General features: G+C 38.0%; 1 protein-coding gene across 2 annotated transcripts in view; it reads left to right on the forward strand.

Moving 5' to 3' along the window:
* Positions 1-15,080, forward strand: part of MDN1 (midasin AAA ATPase 1) — a 98,934-nt gene that overhangs the window by 71,039 nt on the left and 12,815 nt on the right. The window contains exons 74-89 of one of the 2 annotated variants that reach the window (XM_065833421.2): positions 1,298-1,457; positions 1,627-1,773; positions 3,560-3,686; positions 4,558-4,663; positions 5,768-5,883; positions 7,114-7,593; positions 8,084-8,310; positions 8,669-8,815; positions 9,045-9,217; positions 9,603-9,764; positions 9,891-10,028; positions 10,231-10,372; positions 11,298-11,467; positions 11,718-11,861; positions 12,512-12,647; positions 13,248-13,570. In XM_065833421.2, coding sequence (XP_065689493.2) covers positions 1,298-1,457; positions 1,627-1,773; positions 3,560-3,686; positions 4,558-4,663; positions 5,768-5,883; positions 7,114-7,593; positions 8,084-8,310; positions 8,669-8,815; positions 9,045-9,217; positions 9,603-9,764; positions 9,891-10,028; positions 10,231-10,372; positions 11,298-11,467; positions 11,718-11,861; positions 12,512-12,647; positions 13,248-13,570 — 2,898 coding nt within the window. The remainder of the gene's footprint in view (positions 1-1,297; positions 1,458-1,626; positions 1,774-3,559; positions 3,687-4,557; positions 4,664-5,767; positions 5,884-7,113; positions 7,594-8,083; positions 8,311-8,668; positions 8,816-9,044; positions 9,218-9,602; positions 9,765-9,890; positions 10,029-10,230; positions 10,373-11,297; positions 11,468-11,717; positions 11,862-12,511; positions 12,648-13,247; positions 13,571-15,080) is intronic. The other variant, XM_071806757.1, reaches the window with a different exon arrangement.

Below are 15,080 nucleotides of genomic sequence, written 5' to 3' on the forward strand. Positions count from 1 at the left end.
GGAAGGGTATTTTCTCCATTCCCATCTTTGTGTTGCTTTTCACTGATTTATGCAGAAAAACTCTTATGTAAGTATCGAATCTGTGGAATATCTCATCAACTTTTTGGTCTTGCTTGTGTTCAGTGTTATGAAACACTGCAGATGGGTGGGAATGCAGCATGAAAAGACGAGCATGTTCTGCATTGATTTGGCACAATATCTGTGCTCTCATGTAGAGACGATAGCAGTTACATGTTTCAACTCCAAGCTGCTTGCATATTGTCTACAGCAGTTTGTAACTTCCCTGCTAGTGCAGTAATATGGACTGCGAGTTGAAATTATTATTACCCTTTTTTTTTCTGAACAACAACCAAGGCAAATGATCATGTAGCTGTAGGATTTGTACGTACATAAGCTCTCATTAAATATAAAGTTACTTTGAGCTCAAATCCTGATAGAATGTACTGCATTGTCATACATTTGCTGTTAGTTGACAGCTTGTATACTGCAAACATTCACCTTGGCCTAGCTGATACATGGTAGATCCTACTCCACAGTGCCACAATTTAGCATGTCTCTAAGTTGTTCAGCACAGAGAGGAAGTAGACTTATTTTCTTCCAGAAATAGTTTCCTATTCACATCCAGTAGATTTTTATTAATAAGATGCAAGGAGACAATTGTGACTTATGAGCATCTGGGAGCAAGTGGGAACTGCTCAGTTTCTTTCAGCTTCCAAGGCTTTGCTGAGTTTCTTCAGACCAGGAGGGTGGCTTATCTTATTCTCGCCTGTGACAGTCAGGGGGTAGAGAGAGGAAGCAGAAATCTGATGCAAATCTAATGTGTTGTGGGCTTAGTTTGTTGGTTGGTGGTTTGTTTGCAGGTCTGTAACTGGTAATCAACAGGGTTGTTGGGTTCACTTGCTTCAGATTAATGTTGTCTTTGGTAGCTTCTACTTGTGTACTGTTCTTGTTCTTTAGAAGTGAAATTAAATTTGCATGTAGTGCAAAGTGATGGTGTTATTATCTAATGTCCCTCCTGCATCTGTGCAAGAGGTTATGACAAATACCCAAAAGAGCAGTATCATAGCATCTTCCATTTGTTTGGCTGTTTTCAAAACTAATATATGTTTGACATGCATATATTCTGATTTTCCTCAGGTGTTGGTACTGAACTGTTCAAAGAATCACCTGGGTATATTTTAGGATTTCAGATGAATGCAGAATTTAGCCCTCATTTTTGCAGTGATTTAATGGTCAAATAAGGCAGCTTTGAGTATGTGTGTATAATTGCACTGTTTCTTTCATTTTTTTTCCTCAGAGGTCCCTCCCAGAAGAATGTCAAGATGGCATTACATTTCATACAGAATCTCTTCAGTATCGTCTGCCTAAGCTTACTCAAAAAATGAAGAAAATGTGTACAACAGTTACAGCAAATAATTCATTCTTAAGTCTGGTGGAAAATCTTGACGAGTTCACAGGTGAAGTATTTTTATCATTTCCGTACCATTAGTGACTTCTGTAACATAAATGGAGCAAATCAGGAAAAAAGCATAAATATGTAGTTCCCTTCCCATTCTGTCTTCCCATGACTGTTTGTGTATCTTAAATTTTCACATCTCTTACCTTTCCCTGCTGTCTTCTCTACAGGTGGTGTCATTGTTTCTGTAGTTGAACTGCAAAGTTTAACATTTGATCAGACAGCAGATAAAGAGAAGCAGAAATCAGAGGCAAAGCATATTCAGATGCAGAAGCAACGAGCTTTGTCCGATCTCTTTAAAAGCCTTGCTAAAACAGGTGAGCTTTGACTAAAAATGTCTTTGGTTTAAACAGTACAAAGTTCTTCAGCATTTTACTATTTTTGCTAATACATCTAAACCTACCGTAATACTATGTTCTTGAAGTCATAGAGCCCCTAACTAATATGTAGAAGCGTTTAAGTATCTCTTTGTCTCTTGATTATGAGGCCTGATGTGTTAGCCCTTTCAAATACCTTCTGTTCTTACATTCCATTAGTTATACAACAGTAGCTTTTCTGAAACAGAAATCTTTATCTCTAGTCAGAAGTCAACTGCTCAGCTTTTAGAAACCAGAGGGAAGTTCTTTATTTTGTATCCATTCTCTAATCCAGAACTGAAATTAAGTTACCTCATGAGAATCAGAGCCCATCTTGATTGACAGAGTGGCAAAGGTGTGGTTGAGCCATGGAGATTGAATAGTCTGTTGATGGGAATTGTTGGAAGCACCCTGTTCAGCAGCCCAGTCTCCATTGCTCCCCTTGCTAGTCTTAAGGTATAGGACCTGCCCAGACGATTAATTGTTGCCTTTTCCTTTAGTGTTACATTACATTACTCATCAACTGTTCTTAGTCACTGAGCAGTTTAGAAACCAGCAGAAGTAAGCACTCTGGTTAAATAAACAACTGTCTGACAGCAATCCGCTAAGTCATAGGCAGAAGTAGAAATTAATAGAACTTTACCAATTTTTTATTCTTTTTTGAAGAGAGTTTAGTATTTTGATGCTTCTGTTGGAAGCCATAGCTTCTGGCCTGCAGTGATCCTAAGAACTCTAAATAAATAAATCGTCCCTAATGGTTGCAGAAGGAAGCTTAGAAATGCGAAGGGTTCCAAGAAGGCATAATTTTGATAACACAGCACTTGGAAGAGAAATAAAAGCAAAAACATCCTAAATGCTTTCCAGGAAGCAGGAGGAGGTTTCAGTTGTAGTTTTGAGTGTTTGTAGTTCACACTACTTAAACGAGTTGATCCGTGTACTGAGTAAATAGTTTCCAGAAGATTAAGGTCCTTTTGTATGTAGATGACAGCAAACACAGATGAATCTAAGTGGGAGGTTTTTTCACTCACTGATGCCAAAGGAATATCTGCCATTGCTGCCCTGTGAACTTTGTGCTGGAGGAACAGCATACTGTGATAATTTAATTAACATGTGGGATTGGAGTTATTTACTGGCTTCTGTCTTTGATTTCAGGTGATATCTGTACCTTCCTCATTCATCAGGTTTTTAATGTCTTAGAAATGAGGCAATGTTCCCTAACTCAACTTTCTGAAAGGACCAGGCAAAGTGAGAAGTGTTGCTCTTAAGAATTGTTCTCCAAAATGACACCATAACCTAGATAGCTAATTTGTTACAGGCTCTGCTTATCGAAAGGAGTGTTTTAATTGTCTTGAGAGAAATTAGCATGTTTAATTCAGTTTTAAAAATGGCTAAAATAGGAGCCTTAAGACAGAGTTTTAAACGTATATAGCTGTAACTTTCTCAGGCCTTTCAGGTTCAAGGCTTTTTTGTTTTTGCTCTTGGCCACCACCACCACCAACCTTCTTTATACACACAGGTCTATGTTTGTCTTCAGCTATGTTCAGCTGAAGTTATCTAAGCTACAATGCTACATTACAAAAATTAAGCTACATTACAAAAATTGCAATATGTTCAAAGACTTGTCAAAATCAGACAGTATCAGGAGATAAAACCCTAAGTTTTATATCTGAATACCAACTGTATGAATGAAAATTTTCATACAAAAGAATGAGGACATAAAAGGATGTGTGTTCAAATGTCATTCCAGGTTTGTCATACCGGAAAGGTCTGTCTTGGTCCCGTTCAAAAGATTATAATGAAATACTCTACCTACATCCGCTGGACTTGCGTAGTGCATTAGGTGTAGTAAATTGTACACATGAACTGGATGCCACGTATGTACACAGCATTTCTTACCATTACATTGTATGAATTACAGCTATAATATATAGAATTTATTGCGTGTGGATTTAGACTGGAATTTCTAGAATGTAATTCACTGAGGATTTTAGATGCTCCTTTCTCTTTCACCCATTACTTCTCAGTTTGAAAATCTTGTACATGGCCTGTACAACTGAGAGAGGGATTTTTAATTTGTACTTTGACAGCTCTACCCTCAGTTTCATTGTTACTATGAATTAGATTTCAATTAACCCTCCATTGCCCTGCTTTGCCTGGGACACTTTGCTAGCATCATATTAGAATGTAGACTGGTAACAATTTTTTTTAAAGACAAGTTGTAATTTACAGGGATTACTTAATTGTTTTGTCCCCATTGACTAATGGAATATTTCAGGAGAAAATAGACTTCAGAGTGGGCCATTTCTGGAAAAAAGAGCTGAAAGGAAAGTTGTTCTTTTAGATATTTATCTGTTTTTGTGATTTTTGTCATTGAGACTGGCCTTCTCAAGTGTAAGGGTTTCGTTTATGGTAGCTTCCATCAAGACCGAAATAAAGGCTTCTCTATCAAGCTGGATTTAGCTGCATGGAAAAAAAAAATCACTATTTAAATGTTAAATGATATTCAGAGATCAAGATTTTGCTGCTATTGCTTAGGGTTTCCTTAGGGTTTATTTTAAAAATTAAATGTTTTCTTAAGACTAGAATGCTTGTGGAGAAAATGAAGAATTACAAGATCAATGCATTTGCAGTATAACAAACTGTAAGCAGACTTGTTAGGCTGAAGCACTGGCAAGATAGTTCCAGTGTGCTGAAGTACAGGAATTATATACCTTTCTAATATCAGACTTATTTGTGCTCTGTCAGGTTGCTGACAGAGATTTCTTCTGCCTGGGATGGATGCCAGAAGTACTTCTATCGGTCACTTGCACGCCACTCTAGACTTCAGACAGCATTGTTAGCACCTGCCAAGGTAAAACACCAAAATAAAACCAGAAGTCCTGATTCTGTTAACGTTATTGTACCAGCTTGCTCTGAAATTCTCTAGTATTAAAAGAGAGTGAGAAGTGAGATCAGGGTGTCTTCTGTAATATGTTACAAAATATGATACTCTCGGGCTAATCATTAAATGCAGGATTTTAAAACCTGTTGCTTTGTGACTGGAAAAATATCATTTTAGTGAACTAATAATCTGTTAAATGTACAGTATCTTTCATCCCAGCAGATCCTAAATTGCCACTTTTTGTACATGAAGCAAACTCTCAAAATGCTGAATCAAAGCTTGGTAGTAAAACAAAACCAGGTTTAGTTGTTCCTCATGAAAAAAACAATTGAAGTTTATAATTGGAAGTAACTGGAGTCCATGTCTAACACAAAAAGTGCTGATATATTTATTTGCTTAAAAGTTGATCCAAAATCAGTAAAAGGAACAAATGAGCTCTGACAAATCAGTGCTACTTTTTCAGTGTTCCAGGAAAAAGGGATGTTTTCCAGATGCTCCTCACTGTCCTTCACCCCTTGTTTTACAACATGATCTTGTGCAATGTCACAGCTGGCAGTGACATAAATAATGGACAATAGCTAAGACCAGTTTTGCTCTGTGTTGTAAACATTTATTTCAAGTTTTTAAATGGGCTCCTTTCTAATGAAAGGAGTGAAAGTCGTCAGTAAATCTGGTAAAACAAATTGTGGAAGTGGTTTTAGCAGGGGTCATGAACGTAAAAATTTAGGCTAGTATCTATTTGGATTTTAATAGTTATTTATGGAAGGTAGCTTTACTATTGCAACCAGATTACTGATAAGAATTGCTGCAGTGGAGTGCTATTTTATATGACTACTGTTGTAGAAGGTACTTGAAAAATCAAATTTGTATGCAGGATATATGGAAGATGCAGAAAAATGAAGGTGGGGAATCTGTAATAACTATAATTTTTGTCTGCATTTTAAGACTTGTTCAATTAAACCATAACCTTTCAGCCTACCCAGTGAAGTGAAGTGAAATGGAGGCACAGAGAATATTGTTGTCTGCTGATTAATCTAACTGTTCCCTCCCACTTTTTCTATATGTTTTCTTTAGGATATTGGACTAGGTAGCATTGAACGATGCAAAGGATTCACAGCACACCTCATGCAGGTGCTTGTCAGACAGAGACGATCTCTTACTGCATTGACAGAACAGTGGATCTTACTGAGGTAGTTTTCATTTTCTGGCATTTAAGTGTTCGCAAGGAGTTTGACAGTAAGCAGTTCACTTCAAGAAAAATGGAAAAATAAGTTAGAAGAAAAATTAAAATTCTTCCCCGCTTCCCCATTTCTCTCCTCTTAATTAAGCCTATAAAAGATTTAAGCAGGGGGGTGGGGAGGAAAGGATGGTATTTATCCTGTCATTGCAGCCAGTGTTTTGGAAAAAAAATAATGTGGGAAAAACAAGTTAGGCATACATGAAGACCATGAAATAATTACTGTAGTTAATTACAAAGTTAAACCTATAGATGGTTAAATCTCTCTCCTTTGGTATTAGTGTAAGTTAATTTTGACTGTGTTCAGGTCGCTGCTTTGATTTGAAGCAAATAAATTATCTGGATGGCACTTTGAGCCAATATGAAGAAACCTCAACAGCTTAAAAAAATTCTAGGAAGGTGGGAGATAGCAGATCATGTATCAAAACTGTAAAACAAAAAGTGTACAGGAAATCCTTTCACTCGATGTGATTTTTCTCTCCATTGCTCGACTCATCAGTTTCACTGCAAACTCCACTGTTCTGCATATTTGTGCTCATCACTACAGTAATCCATAAGATTTCTTGAAGTTGGGTCAGTAGCTATTTCCTCTGTACAGGGAAGGAAACCTAGACTGGTGGTGCAAAATTTACATTACCCCTAGGAAACCTGATAAAAAAACCAAACCTCAACAAAACAAACAAAAGCCCAAAACACAAACCCTCACCTTTACAATTGCAGGAAGAATAAAATTTCTAAGACACTTATCTGCATTTCTGTGACTGTCATTGCAAATCAGATTGTTTGCTATGAACTGACTATTACCCAGCACTTCAGAGAATGAAGGTGTGTTAGAATCTAATTTCCTTTTAAAATGGAGGAAAAAGAATAATATTTGAGTATCAGGCCAGGAGTGTGAGGATGGTTTGAAAACATGGTGTAGATCCTGAGAAATGTCACAAAACCCTGTTTTCAAGACAACACAAAAATATGCAATGGAGAGAAAAAACCAATAATTAAGCAAAACCTTTTTTATATTTCCCCGAAAATACTATGACTTTAGTTTTTCCAGAAAGAGTTTGACTTCCACTGAATTAATATTATCTAGAGCTTTTATGAACTTAGTCTAAAGGTGGAGGTTTTCAGAGGGAAGTATTACACAAAACTTGGTGATTGTAACTTTTCCGTTTTCCTTCCTAACCAGGAACCTCCTGAGTTGTATAGAAGAGATAGACTCTAGGTTGACTGCTGACAGAGAATATAATATCGCATTCCCTCCTCAAGACAGTATTCAAGGCTGGACTGACAGACTGCAGCAACTTTCCATGCAGTGTGTGATGGTTCTTGAGGAGCTGTCTTGGTTTGTACAATGCTGCCCGAAAGGAGAGTCAACAAAGTGCAGTGATGATGAAAGGACAGATGTCAAAACAAACATTTTTCAGAGTTCAGGACCTGAAATGGGAAGTGTTGTTGCAGGAATACGTGACCTTATTCCCTTAGAGCTAAAATACTTGTCTCCAGTAACAACTGAGCAACTGCCTCCTGGATGCAGGATGCGAAATAAGGATCCATTATGGCTTCAGGTAACTACACAATTGACTACGATGCTGGCAAATGTGAAGGCAATGAAAGCAGAAGTGGACAAAATAAGACAACAGTCATGTGAGACCTTGTTTTATTCCTGGTGAGTTCTACATGTGTATAAAATGGAATATCTCTCTGTTCATATATGATGCATGTAGTTATTTTGAAAATGTTTGCCTGCGTGTATCTCAAAAAGTGTGTTTAGGTGCTTTTGAAACTCGTGTCTCTTTGTTTTTCTTGCAAAATGCAGTGCCTGGCTTCTTCAACAATTGTATGTGTCTTCTCCCACTCCCCTGACAAGTTGGAAAAAAAAAACTGGTTCATCTTTGGTCTCCTGGGATTTCATCCCCATACCTCCTTAGTTAATGAGGTGGATTTCAAATGTAAATGCAATGAAGAAATTTTTACTTTAAGAGCTCTATAGCCTATTTAATACTAATAATAATATATATATCTCTTTTTCGGTCTATTTCAAGCAGTGGAAGTGGCACACCTTGTTGTCAAACTTCTTATTAAATAAGTTTAAGATGGAGATCGGCTGCCTCTCATCCCTTCCCATTCTTTCAGTATTATGGTATTTCTTGTTGCAGGAGAGATTTTGAAGTTTGCACATCAACTATGAGTTGTTTGCTGGAAGTTTCAGCTCAGTTACAAGGCATAGAGTCCCTGTTTCTTCCAAATGGGGAACTCAGGCAAGCTGCAAATCAGATGGCCCTAATCAAGACCCTGAAGTATATACAAGAAGAAGTTAATAATACGTCTGCAGAATTCACAGCCTGGAGAACACAACTTCTTGCTTCCATGTCACATTGCAGTGGTAAGGCAAATTCTTCTCGGCCCATTTTGTAATTTAGATGAATATATAAGAATTCATTAAGTTGGTTATAGCAGAATGTGGATCCACGTTCATTCAGATGTTCAGAAACACTTGATGAAATTCAAACTTGCAGAATTTAGTCCAGACTTTATTTGTGCTGTAATATTGTTTCCCCCCTTAGTCACTGTTGATGACAGATCTTACACCATAGCTGTAGGTCAGGGTTAGCAAGAAGATTTTAGTAGAACCATGTGGTAAAAATTGCATAACACTTATCATGCTCCTTGCATAGGGGGCACATAGTAACCTGTAATTTGATGTGTTTCTCTGTAAAACTGCCTGTGCTGTGGTTCAAAAGGAAATCAGCCGTCAGATGAAGAGTTTGTGGAGCACTTCTCAGCAAAAGTGGAAACTGTTATCCGTGTTGTTCTGTATGCCATCCAGTGTTTGGTAGAGAGAAAACAAGAAGAGAGAAAAGAGGAAGAAGAATCTCCGGAGGAAAATGGTAAGACTGTTAATTTATTTAGGCAGGGCAGGGGGGGGCTAGTTTTTAAACTATGCAAACCTAAAAATTCCTTAAACTGTGTGTCTAGCAGAAGTACCAATGCACAAGGAAATTGCCATTTTTATAGAAGCTATTTAAGCAGATAGGATGGACACTTCTAGATATCTTGCTATAACATTTTTAGAGTGTCTGACTTGATTTCCATGTTTTTTATGTATTTCAAACAAAGAGGATGCAGCCTCATTTGATGTGATTAAAGCAGGACATATAACTAAACTTTTGGATGAAGATCTCTCTGCTGATTTGGATTCTTTGCGTGTGCAGAAAGCAATTTTAGCAGTTTCAGAACTCCTGGAGAACCTGAAATCTTATGGGGAAGATTGCACTTCAGATAAACACAAGGTAAAATTGTTCTCAAGAGTTTTTGGCTTAGGGCCCTCAAAAGATTTGGAGTTGTGAACTTTGCTGATTAAATGTGTATGGTTTCTCACTGTCCAATACCTTAGAACTATAGAAGCATGTGAGAAATTATGGGCAAATATATGTGCTCTTCTGTAGCACAAAAGTCAGATGTTCCTTTAGTAAAAAAGAATTTTTTAGGTTTTGTGAACATCTAGACAAAGCTTTGGAAACTTTAGAAATTGTATTTAAACTCATCCACTGATATTTCTGGTTTGAGTATCTGGTTTTAGTCTCTATCATCACCCCCTCTGAGGTGTATCTCAATATGTACGTAATCATGTACATATACATAATCATGACAGCTGTTCTTTGGTTTTAACTGCAGTTCTTCAACCAGTCCTGCTATTTGCTGGTGCGTTTAAAGCCCATGCTCTGCAAGTATTCAGACCTTATCCTGTTCTACCTCACCATTTCACTGGCATCTCACAGGAGTACTGGAAAACTGCTTTCTGTTCTAACTAGCATTTTTACAGAGCTTGCCCAAAAGGTAAGTTATTGGAGATAACCTTGGGTATATGGTAAGCATACATTTAATGTAGACAAGTCTTAAGTAGAAACTAAGCCGAAATATGTACTACTACAGAAAGTTTTGTGTTTCTGTTTGCCTTTTTAGGGGTTTTGTCTGCCAAAAGAATTACTTGAAGATGAAGCTGGAGAGGGAGCAACACAGTTTCATGATTACGAGGATGGTGGTATTGGAGATGGGGAAGGCAAGAAGGATGTCAGTGACAAAATAGAAAGTGAAGATCAGGCAAGTGTTTGGGGTTGCTTGCTTAATTCAAGTCAAACTGAAAAAGCTCTTGAAATCCATGTTGTGGGAAAAGTTACCTTCAGTCTCCTATTTAGGTTGGCTCTTATTGCATATGAGCTTTTAAATATTGTTGTGGTACTTTAGGTAAGCTTGAATATATAGCCAAGATCCACTGTAATTTTTGGCTTTATCAATAATTCAGATAGAAGACAGTTTTCAAAAGGGTGAAGAGAAGGAGAAAGAGGATCAAGATTCTAAACCTGACATTGAAGGAGAAGACAATGCAATTGAAATGTCAGAAGACTTTGAAGGAAAAATGCATGATGGAGAACAGGAGAAAAAAGGTTTGGTCCTTCCACTGTGGCAAACTTATAAGAAATATTATAGCTCAATCCAGTAATGGTTGATAGTTTTGGATAATGGAGCAAATATTAAAAGTCTGTGTTCTACAACAGAGTAGTGCCATTTGTATATGAATACTAAGAAATATTAATATGAATGCTAAGAAGTGTACAAAGGAAATACTGTCTCTCTTATTTTATTGTGATGCTTTTGGAATGAAGGGAGCCAGTTCTTCCTGTTGTGAGCTGACCTGCAGACACATTTTAAAATTAGTCATTAGCTTTGGAGAGCTGTTGAAGATCAACAGAATACTTGAGAATATGGCTGTAGTTAACTAACGAAGCTATTGCTGACATTTAAGCAATGAAAATAATTTAATATTGCCTTTTTAAAATGGAAAAAAACAGCAACATTTGGTAGATTCATTCAAGTTGCTACTCACCCAGAAGGTGGCACTTCTTCACTTTAAACAGCTTGAACATCCGAAACTGATGTGTCTTATAATTTACAGTAGTGTTAATCTACTTTCAAATCTCTGACACAATGCCAAGAGTAAGTTCAATCTGCAGAAGAATGGAAATTGCCAAACAGATAAACAAATACAGTGGAGTGGACCTTCTCCCTCCCAGTAATGTCAAAATGTTTTGAAAATGGAGGCTGGAGAGGGTAAGAAGTAGAGAGTTGAAATAATCCAAGATTTGCACCTCGGACTTGTTAGTCTGAGGGAGAGAATGCTCTGTATGTCTGTATGTCCAAGAGAACACTCTGAACCATGTGATCAGGACCCTGCTCTTATGGGTGTCAGTGCATGTGTGTCGTCTTCTGCATCGCTCGGTTGACTGCATAGGGTGTTGAAATACATTAACAAAAACATCAGCTGTGTCTCCTCTGTACTGAACTGAACTCTGCATTCTGAACTGTACACAGATGATGATGAAAATTCAGATGAAGAGGAGGAGCTGGATAAACAGATGGGTGATCTTGATAATGCTGAAGCTGATGATAAACTGGATGAGAGGCTCTGGGGTGATGAAGATGAAGATGATGATGAAGATGCCAGTAGTAAAACAGAAGAAACTGGACCAGGAATGGATGAGGTAAAGAAAAAAAGGAGTGGGAAGAAAAATGTCAAAGGAATTAAACTCTCTTAACTTGATGTGACCTAGACTGTGAATTGTTGCATAGCTCTTAGTCTTAGAAAAGGATAATTTGAATATATCACAAATTTTATTTAGTGTTGTGGGTTTTTTTGTTTTGTTTTTTTTCTCTGCGGGAGATCATGTCTTGTCACTGAGACTTTGATAAGTGAATAGCATAATCGAGTTTTTTTGATTTGTTACTTAATAGGATGATTCAGAGCTCGTTGCAAAAGATGACAATTTGAGTACAGGAAACAAGGATAATAAAAAACAGCCTCCCAAGGATGAGGAAAAAGAGCAACAAGAGGAGGACAATGGAAACAAAGAGAAAATCCATGAGCAAATTGATGAGGTAAAAATGATTTGGACTGCATAAAGTATCTTGCTGCTGTACCATGATCTGTTGCTCATATCATGTGTTTCTGAGAATTTGAAATAGTCTTTAATAGTGAAACTAGTTCATTTCAGAGCTAAAAGTAAACCATATTTTATCCGTCATATTATATTTTCTGATTCATAATACAGAAAGAATTTGTTTGTACTAACCTGAACTTGTAAGGGCTGCCAAAATAGGCTTTACTCTGAGTTGATGCTTTAATGGACAAAGCTTAAAAATTCTTGTTCTGTCGTGTTTAGTAACAGAAACACCTTAAGTCAGTGGGACTCATCCCAAAAATCTGTATACAGTATGCTTGAAGATTCTACATAATATGCAAGAGTGCATTTACCGTCTGCAAGAGTGCAGGTTCTGAACACAAAACCTGCTGGTTTTAAGAAGTACTTGTTTATGTAAATGCATTTGCCTAAGTTAATATTTTTCTGCTCTTTATACATGAGGATGTGTACCAATGGAAATTAATTTTTAACTTATCAGAATGTAATGTTATATCCAGTATTTCAATGTCCTAGAGAATTCAATAGTATCTTATTTCTTTTCTTCGCCTTTCCTCTCACTTATTTCATACCTGTTGTTTCTCACCCCTCCTATTCTTTTGCTGACAGCGTGAGTATGATGAGAATGAAGTAGACCCTTATCACGGCCAGCAAGAAAAGGAGCCTGAAGTTGAACCTTTGGACCTTCCTGATAACTTGAACCTGGAGAATGATGCGAAGAGTGATGAGGAGGAAGAGGATGAAGGTACGGCTGAAAATCTATCTACAGATTCCTAGATGAAAGCCAAGTGGAAATAGGGGGGAAACAGTCAGATAATGAGCTCTTTCTCTACAGAATAAAGAGAGATGGAGGTAGGACTATGTATAACAAGAAGCTGCAAATTCACTTCTGTGTATCAAAATATCAATGTACCAAATGCAGGCCAGATTCTCAACATTACAGCATTTTCCTTTACCTTCCTTTCACACACACTGTGGAGCAGGCTTTCTCACGTTATCCAAGTGATACACCCTAAATAACTTATGCTAGATGCTCCTGTGTAGTTGTTCAGTTGCTTTTGTGGTTTCAGTTTTTTCAATGATGCTTACAGGCATTTCTTGTCAAAGTCAACTGGCCCTCAAGAATATTAGGTTAAAGGAAGTTAATAGGAATTCATCCTGCTGTACTGTTAGTTACAAACTAATTGTAACTTAAAGAAATTTTATGCATAAAATTCTCAGTATTTTCTTTGGTTTTTTGACAGGCTGGGCAGTTTTATTCCAAATATCTGTAATATTCACTGTTTCTGTACTTTACTAAAAGCTTTGTCTACCTTCCTGGTTTTGTTTTTTCTTTCTTACCCAGAAGGAGAGAATGATTTTGAACTAGATGAGAAACCTGCTGATTTAAATGAGGCAGAGAAGACAGAAGAACAGAAAGAAGAGGCTGCTGGTGAGACAGAAAGAGATGATCAAGATGCAGAACCAGCTGAAGAAAGCATTTCTGAAGATAAAGTGGAGAAGGAAGATGAAGGGGACAAAGATGCTGATGATCAAGAAGAAAATGCAGGGAACACTGACGATGCAGCAGAAGAAGATGAGGAAGAGTCACAACCACCTGATGAGGAAAAAAATGAATCTGCTGAAGATAAGGGAATCCCTGCTGCTGACCAAGGCCTTCAACCTCAGGTAGAGAGGTTTTTTTAATTACGATATACTAGACTTAAGAAATGGATGTGTTCAATGATACTCTGCAACAATTTTGACATTGAGTAGGTGTAATGTTAGTGAGAATCTTCATCAAGATAAAAAATATGCTTACTATCAAACTAGTCTGTCATTTGCATCCCAGTTACCTCCTTGGCCTTCTGTCAGAATAGAATATTTCAGTTGGAAGAGACCTACAATGATCACGTAGTCCAACTGCATGTTCACTTCAGCGCTGACCAAAAGTTAAAGCATGTTGTTAAGGGCATTGCCCAAATGCCTCTTAAATACTGACAGGCTTGAGGCATTGAATGTGCCAGTGTTTGACCACCCTCTCACTAAAAAAAAATGCTTCATCATGTCCAATCCAAACCTTCTCTGGTGCAGCTTTGAACTGTTCCCATGTGTCCTGTCACTGGATCCCAGGGAGAATAGCTCAGCACCTCCCTCTCCATGTCCCCTCCTCAGGAAGCTGCAGAGAGCAGTGAAGTTGCCCCTCAGCCTCCTTTTCTCCAAACTAGACAACTCCAAAGTCCTCAGTTGCTCCTCACATGACATTCCTTCCAGCCCTTGCACCAGCTTTGTTGCCCTCCTCTGGATGCATTCAAGGACCTTCACATCCTTCTTAAATTGTGAGGCCCAGGACTGGATACAGTATTCAGGCCGAGGCTGCACCAGTGCTGAATGCAGCAGGATAATCACCTCCTTCAGCTGGCTGGTTACCAGTTTGATGCACCCCAGGATGTGGTTTGCCCTCTGGGCTGCCAGGGCACACGGTGCTGACTCAGCCAGCTGCTGTTGACCAGCACACCCAGATCCCTTTCTTCTGCAGGGCTGCTTTCCAACCCCTCCTCTCCAAATTTATACTTGTGCCTGTGATTACTCCATCCCAGGTGCAGAATCTGACATTCGGACTGGTTGAGTTTCATTCCATTAATCGTTGCTCAATGCTCTGCTCTATCTAGATGCCTCTGCAAGGCATCTTGTCCCTCAAAAGAGTCAACAGCACCTCCTAGTTTGGTATCATCAGCAAACTCACTAACGGTGTGTTCAACTCCTGCATCCAGATAATTGATAAATACATTGAACGGAGCTGGCCCTAGAATTGAACTCTGAGGAACTGTGCTGGTGACCGGTCACCTGCCAGATGTAGCCCCATTCTCTACAACCCTTTGAGCTCTGCCCTTCAGCCAGTTCTTCACTCAGCACATAGTGAACCTGCTTGCCCTGCAGCTGGACAATTTGTCTAGAAGGATGCTTTGGTGGACAGTATAGGAAGTCTTACTGAAATCCAGAAAAACTACATCCACCCTCTTCCCTTCATCCACAAAGCGTTATCCTTATCATAGAAGGATTTTGAATTAGTTAAATACAACTTTCCCTTTGTGAACCTATATTGACTGTGCCTGATGATTGCATTATTTTTTAAATGCCTTTCAATTGTACCTAGTTTCTGATGTTTTTTAGAATGTTAAAATAAACTGATATTATT

Source organism: Patagioenas fasciata, chromosome 3 (assembly GCF_037038585.1).
Source record: "Patagioenas fasciata isolate bPatFas1 chromosome 3, bPatFas1.hap1, whole genome shotgun sequence".
Classification (NCBI taxonomy): Eukaryota; Metazoa; Chordata; class Aves; order Columbiformes; family Columbidae; genus Patagioenas; species Patagioenas fasciata.